At 61.8% G+C, this 9,975-nt stretch overlaps 1 protein-coding gene across 7 annotated transcripts in view; it reads left to right on the forward strand.

The window, feature by feature from the left end:
- The window catches only part of ACSF3 (acyl-CoA synthetase family member 3), a 67,181-nt gene extending 57,452 nt beyond the window's left edge, over positions 1-9,729 (forward strand). For 6 of the 7 annotated variants that reach the window (XM_082320154.1, XM_082320156.1, XM_082320149.1 and 3 more), the window contains exons 8-10: positions 5,087-5,221; positions 5,841-5,952; positions 9,161-9,729. In XM_082320154.1, coding sequence (XP_082176280.1) covers positions 5,087-5,221; positions 5,841-5,952; positions 9,161-9,278 — 365 coding nt within the window. In that variant the 3' untranslated portion in view covers positions 9,279-9,729. Of the gene's footprint in view, positions 1-4,831; positions 4,961-5,086; positions 5,222-5,840; positions 5,953-9,160 lie in introns of those variants that run through there. The other variant, XM_082320150.1, reaches the window with a different exon arrangement.
- The last annotated feature ends 246 nt before the right edge of the window (positions 9,730-9,975 follow it).

Genomic DNA, 9,975 nt, shown 5'->3' on the forward strand with positions numbered 1-9,975 from the left:
TTTTCGGGCTGGCTGGGCTCCTCTGCAGCCGCAGCAGCCCTGGGGCTCCCGGCCAGGCTGGACGCATGGGATCCCTGCCCTCAGGCATTTGCACAGAGAGGAGAGGTGGCCAGGTGATAGCAAAGGCAGCTGTCCCCGCTTCACACAAGAGGAGATGGTGGTTCAGGAGCAGGATCACACAGGTATTGAACCCACAATTTGATGAACCGCTTCCACGGCATCCCTTCTGTCCCTGTGCTGATGCACTGGGTGCTCCCTGGGAGCACCCGGGAGCCACGGGCACGGCTGGCTGCAAAGGAGGGTCGCCAGAAACATGGTTTGGAAAGCGGTATCATCTCATAGGGGGAGAGTTCTGTCCCCCGCTCAGAAATGGCCTCTGTTGCCCCTGCCAGCCGGGGAGGAGGCACCCACCGTGGCAAAGCGCTCAGAGGCTGCTGGGCGAGCAGCACCATGGCCTGCAGCCCGCTGGAGGTGGCAGCCCGCATAACGGAGCAGAAAAAGCCGGGGCAGCCGGTGGACGGAGCGCAACGCCGGCAGCAGGGCTGCCTGCAGGGGCTGGGTGGGCTGTGCACCACCAGGCACAGGGACCCACGTCGGGAGCCCCGGGGAGGAGGGCACAACCCTTGCCACGGGCCCTCGGCGCAGCGCCAGGTTTGGAAATGACGCTCTTAGCACTGTTTAACAGCAGCATGTGGGGGAGAGCCATTAAGCAAACGACAGCATCCTTTTAACTAGTCTCACTGGCCCGGGAAATCCCCGCTGGCCTGGGAGGCAGCGAGCGCTTTGCTGCGCTGGATGTGCCGGCACACACGGCGTCTTGATGTGCTCGGCTGGTAGCAGATGGCGCGGGGCAGAGGGTAATGTGGCTGTCCTCGGCGGACGGCGGTCCCCCGGAGCGTGCTCTGCCCTGTCAGCGCGGGAAGTGACAGCAAGACCCCGATGCTCGGCTTATGGGAGAGAGGAGACAGAAAGAAAGAGACGGGGGGAAATCACAGAGCTCGTCCCAGAAGCTCGCAATAATAACGCTAACCGCCCGCCGTGCCGCGCTGCTGATGGGGCCGGAGGGATCCGTGTGAGAAGCAGCGGCAGGGGTTGTGGGGAGCATGGGGATGGAAGGTGAGCGGCAAGGAGGGGGTCTCCCCTCCTCTCCCTGCCCAAGCTGAAATGACTCTTCCTCCTGTTCCTGGCTGTGTGGGGAACACAGAACCACAGAAGGGTTTGGGATGGCAGGGACCCTTCCAGGCCATCCAGTCCATCCCCCTGCCATGGGCAGGGACATCTCCAACCAGGTCAGGGTGCTCAGAGCCCCGTCCACCCTGGCCTTGGATGCTTCCAAGGATGGGGCATCCACCACCTCTCTGGGCAACCTCTCCCAGTGTTTCACCACCCTCATTGTAAAAAATTTCTTCCTTATATCTAGTCTACATCTCCCCTCTTCTAGTTTAAAACCATCACCCCTTGTCCTGTCGCTACAGGCCCTGCTAAAAAGTCTGTCCCCATCTTTCTTATAAGCCCCCGTTAAGCACGGCAAGGCCGCAGTGAGGTCTCCCCGCAGCCCCCTCCTCCCCAGGCTGAACCCCCCCAGCTCTCAGCCTGCCCTCACAGCAGAGCTGGGCCACCCTCGGAGCATTTCGGTGGCCTCCCCTGGCCCCGCTCCCACAGCTCCATGTCCTTCCCGTGCTGAGGACCCCCGAGCTGGACGCGGGGCTCCAGGGGGGTCTCCCCAGAGGGGGCAGAGGGGCAGAATCCCCCCCCTCGCCCCGCTGCCCACGCTGCAGGGGGTGCAGCGCAGGAGACGCTTGGCTCTCTGGGCTGCCAGCGCACATTGCCGGCTCATGGCCAGCTTTTCGTCTACCAGTACCCCCAAGTCCTTCTCCTCAGGGCTGCTCTCCATCCCTTCATCCCACAGCCTGTATGGATACCAGGGGTTGCCCCGACCCAGGTGCAGGACCTTGCCCTTGGCCTTGTTGAACCCCATGAGGTTCACACAGGCCCATTTCTCCAGCCTGTCCAGGTCCCTCTGGATGCCATCCCGTCCCTCAGGCGTGTCAAGGGACATCTGGGAGGATGTCAGCTTGGGGAGTGCGACTCCTTCAAAAAGCACATTTCGCAGTTGGCAGTGGCACTTCTCCGAGCGTGGGGCACGTCTCCACGGGCAGACGTGAGCAGCCCCTGCCCATGCTCCTGCCAGAGCTGGGAAGGCAGGGGACGGCCGTGCAGGGATGCTCGCGACGGCCGTGCAGGGATGCTGGCGATGGCCATGCAGGGATGCTGACGTGGGCTAGCCATCAGCCAGCCTGGTTCCAGCTGCCGCCCAGCTGAGCCAGCCGGGCACAGCGCCCAGCCTAACGAGCCTGCTCCAGCGCCAGGCTCCGGCGCAGCGCCCGCGTCGCCTCGGCACGGGGCCGGGATGGGTTCTCCGCACGGCGCCGGGAGCTCGGGCTGTGGCAGCTCAGGTGTTTCCGTATGGTACAGACATGCCCTGAAATCCCACTGCCGCAAGAAAGGCATAGAGACTTCCCTCGATGGAAATGGGATCTGGGGCTTGTGTGCCCTGCTCTGCCCAGGCCCCGTGCATGGGGGGACGGGAGCAGGGCAGAGACGAGACCCCGGTGACAGGCTCTGCCCTGGCAGTTTGCTTTGCAAACAGGCTCCAGAGAAATCAGCCGTGGCTGATACCTCCCCGACAGACTCAAGGGCACGCAGGGATGTTAATTGAGTCCTTGCTCCTTGTAAGGAGAGATAAGGGGAGCGAGTCGTCCAGGCAGGCGCAGAGCCCTTCAGCTTTCACATTGGGAGACCTTGGTGCAGAGAAATCTCCTGCCCCCACCCAGGTCTCTCTCACGGACCCAAGCGTCCCTTGGACCTGTCCCTGGGACCGTTCTGCCCATCGCAGAGCGGGGGAAAATGCAAATGTGGCAGCTTTCGTGTGCTTAAATCCTGAAGAGCAACGTGGGAACCGTGTGTCATTGAACCAGGTCTGAATTCCCTCTCCTCTCCCTGTCTTCTCTGTATGAATAAGCAGCTCCTGATCTCCCTGCCGAAAGCTCGTGGCTCTCTGGTCCCCCAGTGCCACGTTTTAATTAATGTTCACTCTCCGGTCCTGTGTCAGTCACACATGCCACAGCGATACCGGGCGCAGAAGGTAGTTTATCACAGCAGTCATGAATTCCTTTCAACCCCAAGCAGCCAAACACCCAGAGAGCCCAAGTTTAAAACTCTCCCACAACTTTAAAATATTCCAGACAGCTTTCAACATCCAGGAGAGCGCCAAGAGGCAGGCAGGCAAATACAGGAACAATTAATCATTCCCTGGCTGAACTGAGCAAGATGAGCTGCTCAGGATTTTGGCATGTGCCAGCTGAGCGAGGGCACAGCTCTTTGGGGGAGCAGCCCGAATTTCAGAACTGATTCTGCTATTTCATTGCTTTGACACCGTAAATCTCTGGGTGTTTGCTGCCTTTGCCCACACCACGTGCAAACTCCGCGGTGTGCCGGAGGCGAGCTGGAAACGGGGTTTTGTAAAGCTGCGTAGCTGGTGGACATGACCTACGGGACTGGGGTCCACGCAGTCCTTGGTGGTGGGGAAGCTCTTCCCTGGGCCACCCAAAAAACATCCCCAGGTTTCAACCCATACCGGAGCCCACGTGCTTCTTGCACAGCTTTCACCCAAACCAGAGGTTTAGCAGGTCCTCCTGGCTCAGCAGGCTCCCGGCCGCAGGGATGCTGGGGTCCAGCGCCCCGGGCCGTCCTCCTCCCCCAGATTTGGGACACGCACCTGGACGGCGGGCAAGGCAAGCGAGCGTGGGAGCTCCTGCAGCCCCAGCGGTGCCACTTCACCCTGCTTTGCTGGAAGCTGCTTTTTCTCCGCTGCCAATCTCCGTCTCATCTCCGCGTTCGAGCTTTCCAGCCGGCAGTTGAAATGAGGTCTGCGAGCGAAGCCGCAGCGGGGAGCGGGCTGGGTGTGTGGACACAATGGCAGCGCCTATCATTAAGGAGAGGATGGAGACTGACGTGCCGGGGGAGAGCTAAGGGCCCCCCTGGTGCTGCCATCAAGGCTCTGAAATGGAAATGCGAGGTCCCGAGCCCCCCCTCGCCCACCGGTTGGCAAAGGCTCCATTAGCAGGATGTGAGTAATCATCTTAAGTAGCTATCAAAGTACACCAGCTTGTTAAGCATTTAGCCAGGTTGTGCTGACATGACCCCTCTCCTCAATCTTCCCAGCCTCGGCTAATTACCGCCTCACACCTGCCACACGCCTTCCCCCCCTGCAGAAAGGACAGGTCGGATCCGACGTGTAGCTTAGGACAGCGTCTTCCCGACGTCGTCCCCCACCTTTTTTTATTGGTGGTAGCCACGCAGGAGCTGGGGAAAGCCCCCCTCGCGAGCAGCAGCATTAACAGCGAGGGCTGCTCCAGGGGATGGCAGGGGCTGGTGGCTGCGGTCGGGGCACGCGCAGGGCGCTGGAGCGGCTAGGAAAGACCCGCCGTGGCTTTCGCAGGCTGCTGGAGGTGGGTGTCTCATCGCTGGCCTGAGCGAGCGGGTGGGAGGAAGAGGAGGCTGGGGACTACGCGATGGGGGCTGAGCAGCCCCGGTGATGGCAGAGGTCCAGGAGGAGTCACGTCCTACCGGGACGGGACAACCGAGGTCTTCATGACTGGTGATTGCCAGGAAGATGAGGAAGGGGCTGAGCTGGAGCCTGCTTGTCTTGTGGTCCATGCTGACAGCGTGCTGGGGAACATACCCACCTACAGCCATGGCTCCTATTTCATTGCTTCCATATTAAAGGAATTCTGGGTGCATAGCCTTATTCTTCCCTTTCCCTCCACAGAAAAGCAACGGCTGTCTCCCCTCTGCATGTCCGTGGGAGCAGGCTATCGTGTGGGGAAGGCTGACACCCCAGCCCTGGGGTCTCTGCCGGGATGCTCATGACCATCACGCTGAGCCTGGCTCTCCCCACGTGTCCGTACAGGGAGCCGGGCTCAGCGCCTGCCCGGGGCATCGCCCGAGTGTCACATCTGCGTGTCAGGAAAGGCAGAGGAGAAGCGAGGGGATGGCTTCTGACGGAGCCCACTTTGCTTTTTAGGAGACACAGCAGCATACAAAGACGGCGTTTACTGGATCAAGGGCCGCACCTCGGTAGACATCATCAAAAACGGGGGGTTCAAAATCAGCGCTCTGGAGGTGGAGCGTCATCTGCTTGCGCACCCGCACATCACAGGTACGCTGCTCTTCCCTGGTCCCCGTGCCGTGCCGGTACGCAGAAGCCTGGCTCTAGCGACAGCCCTGGCTCAGCAGTGCAGACGCAAGGTTCCCGAGGGCTCATGCCTGGAGGCTCTTTCCCAGCCTTCCCATCAGCGAGGCTGGGTCCGAGTGAAGAGCAGGCTGCATTTAAAGCCCGCTGTTACTTCTCTCCCGGGGCTGAAGCCGTGAAGCCTGCGGCCGAGTGCCGAGTCAGCAGCAGCTCTCATCTGATTTTGGCAATGAGACTATAATTAAATCTGCCCTGCCCTTGTGCGTGACCCTGTACGAGGGGATGGAAGCGGTGCCCCCGGCTCCACACCGCTCTCTACATCCTATTCCTCCCCGTTGGCTCGAAACTGCTCAAACCATGGGGCCTTTTCCTTGGTGAAAAGCTCTGTTCTTGGAAATTGCATCAGCACAAAAGTCCCGGTGTTTTCCTGTACTGACATCCCGTGGCATCTTCCTCCTTGCACTGCTCTTCCCTGCACACCGCTGCTGCTGGCACCTACCAGCGGTGCCGAGCCCCAGTTCTACCCCGCTCCTGCCCCCAGAAATTGCTTGGGTTTCTCAGGCTGAGTCCTCTGCTCTCTCTGCAGACGTGGCCGTGATCGGGCCCCCAGACATGGTCTGGGGCCAGCGGGTCAGCGCTGTCGTGCAGCTGCGCAAGGGCAAGATGCTCTCCGTGAAGGACCTGAAGGACTGGGCCAGGTAAGCTGCCACGGGGCAGCGCACGGCGAGCGGCACGGCACGGGGAAAGCAGGCTGAAAGCCTGCAGCACCCTCATTAGGGACACGTCAGAGGAGGGGTGAAGGGGTGGCTGGCAGCAACGCTGTGCCGCAGGCTCTGGGGATGGAGAAAAGACCACAGCTCCAACCAGGAGGTCGCCGAGCACGTGAGATAATGGAAATAAATGGGCCTCTCACCCCAAAAGTGCCTTTGATAAACGACCTGCACGGTGCGGCCAAGCGGCTCGTACCCCGCAGCCCCGAGCCTGGCTGCCAGGAGAAAGCACAGAGCAAGCACCAGGGCAGGGGAAGCTTCATGTTTTCTCAGCAGCAAGAACATTTGCTCAGCTTTTCCCCGGTGCTGCTGCCATCGCTCCTTGCTTGCCTTCCTACTCACTGGAAGCCAGCCCAACCCAGTCCCCAGTTAACACCGGAGACCTCTCCCATGGGGTTTGGAGAGGGGGGAGACACCAGAGCTCACGGACCTTGCTCGGCATCACCGCAGCACCCGTGCTCTCTGCCTTTCTGGAGAGCGTGGCACTGCCTGCCATCCTGCGAGGTTTCGGCACAGAAACCTGTGCCTCCTCGTTCAAATGGGTCAGAGAGCGGCCAGTGCCGAGGTTTCGGGCATCAGCCACGGGAGCGCAAGCAGGCGGGAGCCAGGAAGCAGAATCACCATGTTTATCACTAATATTCCATTAGCAAAATATTTAATAGCAGATTCTTTCTTTTCCTGGCAACTCCCTCCTTCGGGCTGCGGATATTTTTGGCGAGGCTGGCGCTATTTTGTAAGCGGCAGGAGCACTTGTTTCATCAGGGGCTGCGCAGCAGCCAATTAAAGATTTCCCCTGGATCTGCAAAAATCACAGTTGGGGGAACTGCGATTTAGCAAATGCAAGGAAGATGCTAGCTGGCCGGCTGCTGCTCTGATTAAACAGTTACGTAGTGGGGGAAGAGAAGCAAACAAAGAAACCAAACCCACACCAGGTTGCTGCTCAGGCGGAGGGGCCAAGACCCTGCCAGGGCGTCCCTCCTGCTGCTGTGCGTGTGTTAACCCTCTGGCTGCTGGTCACCTGGGACTCCTGCTGCTCCCGGGGCAGCCCACGGCCACCAGCAGCTTTTGCTTGATTTTACCCATGTCCTCTTGCAAGCTGAGATGCCCCTTCCTGGCCAGGCTCGGCCTGTCCCGGTCGGTACGGGGGTCTGGTGCTCCGGGGGTCTCCATCCAGGGCCCTTCGTGGCCTCAGCACAGGGCAGGAGTGATGGAGACCGGGGATGGGAGATCTTCGCCATGCCATGCGGTGGCTGCTCATCCCTAAGCCTCCCGGCAGGGACGTTGGTGACCCCAGCAGATCCCTCCTTCCACCACCCATGGGCCACCCAGGTGTTGCTCTGGGGGTCCCTGGCACAGGGCGGGGGCTGCGCTCAGCCCCCCGTGTGCTCCCTGCCTGCCCCCCTCCCAGGGTGGTCCCCCGTGTCCCTGCACCTCTCTCCCCATCGCCGTCCCCGGCTCCGCGGGCAGACACGATGCTGTTCTGCCTGCGCAGAGCAAGGGCAGGAGCCCTTGAAACAAAAGCCCCCAGAGGGTCGGAGGGGCCGGCCGCCCACCCGGGCTCCTCCGGGGCTGCTGCTCCCTGCCCGGCGCTGGCTCCAGGCACGGCTCCGGCTCCCCCCGCCTGCCTCTCCCTCTCGCCCTGTCTCTCCCCTTTATTTTTTATGTCACTTACATTCGCTTGGCCCTTTTTCTCGCGCTCCCTGGCAGGAGACACATGTCCCTCTTCAGAGTGATTCATTTTGCGGCTTTCGCCTCCAATCGTGCTTCCCGGCGACAGGCGCCATCCCGAGTTAGAGGCATCCATATGGCAGGGGGTGCTGGTGGCGGGCAGGGGGAGGAGGGCCGGGCGATGGTTGAAGGGCTCAGCAGACTTGGCATCTCGCATTAGAGTCAGTGCCAGGACGCTGCCGGAGCTGGGCACGGCCCCAGGTTGGTGACACACAGGCAGCAGAAGGCAGGAGAGCCCCCCTCCGCGCTCTGCAAAGGACACGGGGACGATTCTCGGCATCCAGACTCCCTCCCGCAGCGGGAAGACCCCCCGTGGGCCAAAGCAGGCGGCTACGAGTCACTGGCAAGTCACCGGCGTGCGCCGGGGAGGTGGCTCACCTGTGGTCTTGGTCCTTGGGGATGGCACCAGGACACGTAGGGGTTCAGCATCCATCAAGCCGCTGCGCTGTTTTCCTCTACCATCTCTAACGAGGAGGATTGATGAGGCCACATCAGGGGCTCTGCCTCCGACTTGCTTGCTGAAGGCTCCCCGTGCCCCTTCCCGAGGGCTGTACTCCCGGGGTGCTGCGTGGCAGGGCTGGCAGCGAGGGCAGCTGCTCCCGAAGGGCCGGGGAGCGGGCAGCCGAGGGTGGCCCAGCGCAGGCGGTGCCCTCGCTGATGGGGCTGGACGCGGCAGGCAGAGCTGGGTACGCGTAACAGGGTCCGTCACCAGCCCAAAACACAGCAAGCAATGGGCCAGGTCCAGAGTGCAACCAGGGAACACAGGCAGGAGCAAAACAGGGCCAGAGATGAGCTACAGCGTGGGGCCAGAGTCCTCCCAGGAGACAGGGACAAGGATGGAGCTGGAGATGAGCTCTGAACCCCTGAGGGGTCCCTCCAGGGACGAGCCGCTGGCAACAGAGCTCCCTGCAGAGCCAGGCTGGGAGCAGGCACGGCTCAGGACGGGGCTGGGGCCCAGGGCTGAGCCTAAATGGGCTCCTGGGGCATGGGTGGGGGCCCCAGGTGGGGCTGCTCGGGGCCGTTAGGGCTGTGGGTGCTCCCAGGACAGCTCGTCCTGCAGAGGGGCTGCTCACCAGCCCCCCTCTTCTGCAGCACAGAAATGCGTGATCACTGACCGGTGCAACCCCTCCGCCCCGCCGCTCTCCCGGGGTCTGCGTCGAGCCCGTACGACCGAGCCAGGGCACGGTCTGCCTTCAGCCAAAGCCGCTTGCCTGCGGCCACGCTGCCTGGAGAGCCACGGCTGGGGCGGCTCGGTTGTTCACTGCGACGAGCTGCAGGACGCAGGGTCCCGGAGCAAATCCCGCCCGGGTCCGGTGGTGTCTGTGAAGTCTCAGGATGGGCTCTGTAGGACGGAGGGGCTGGAAGCGTTGCTCTGTCGGCCGTAATGGACTGTGCTTCTGCGTTGCAGGGAGACCATGGCACCGTACACCATCCCGACCGAGCTGATCGTGGTGGAGGAGATCCCGCGCAATCAGATGGGAAAAGTCAACAAGAAAGAGCTTCTGCAGCGCTTTTACCCAGCCTAGAGCACGGCCTCGGGCCAGGACTGGGAGCCCGGGGGGTGACTGGTCCTCCACCGCATCCATCCTCCCCCTGCAACGGCGCTGGCGAGGTACCAGCGGTGATGAGCAGTGGCAGGTCTGGGCTCACTGCAATCTGGTCCATGAATAAAGTCCAATAAAAGTAGGATTCATCCCACATGGTCTCTTTGGCTGAGCAGAGCCAGAGCTGCAGGGCCACCTTCCTTGTGCAGGAGCCCTTTGCAGGGGGCTCGGGGCAGCCCTGGGTCTAGAAGCGAAGCATGGGCTGAACGCTGGGGGTTCCCAGGCCAGGACTGCGCCCCGTGCCAGCGCCGGCAGCAGGCACATGCTGGCCAAAGCTGCTCTATTTAGCTCCCACACAGGTGGTGGGAGGCAGGTGAAAAGCAGACACCACCAACACCTCCGCACCCACCCCGAGCTGGTCCCGGGAGCAGACAAACCCCGCTGGCCCTCGGTGGGCCTCAGCCGCGCGATGCCAGCCCACCGGAGCCACTCCGCCCGGGTGGGAAGGGCTGCCCGGGCTCCCTTGCCTTCATCTGCCTTTGGATACTCATCCTCGTTCCTGTTATAGCTCTGCCTCAGGCCACGTGCAACTCATCGCCAGCTGAAATTACTCTTTAAATTAAACTCCTGTCTTCAGCCAGCTGCGGTGATGCTTGGTAATTTTGCCTCCTCTCTGCCT

Source organism: Platalea leucorodia, assembly GCF_965183815.1.
Source record: "Platalea leucorodia genome assembly, chromosome: 8".
In the NCBI taxonomy this organism is placed as follows: domain Eukaryota; kingdom Metazoa; phylum Chordata; class Aves; order Pelecaniformes; family Threskiornithidae; genus Platalea; species Platalea leucorodia.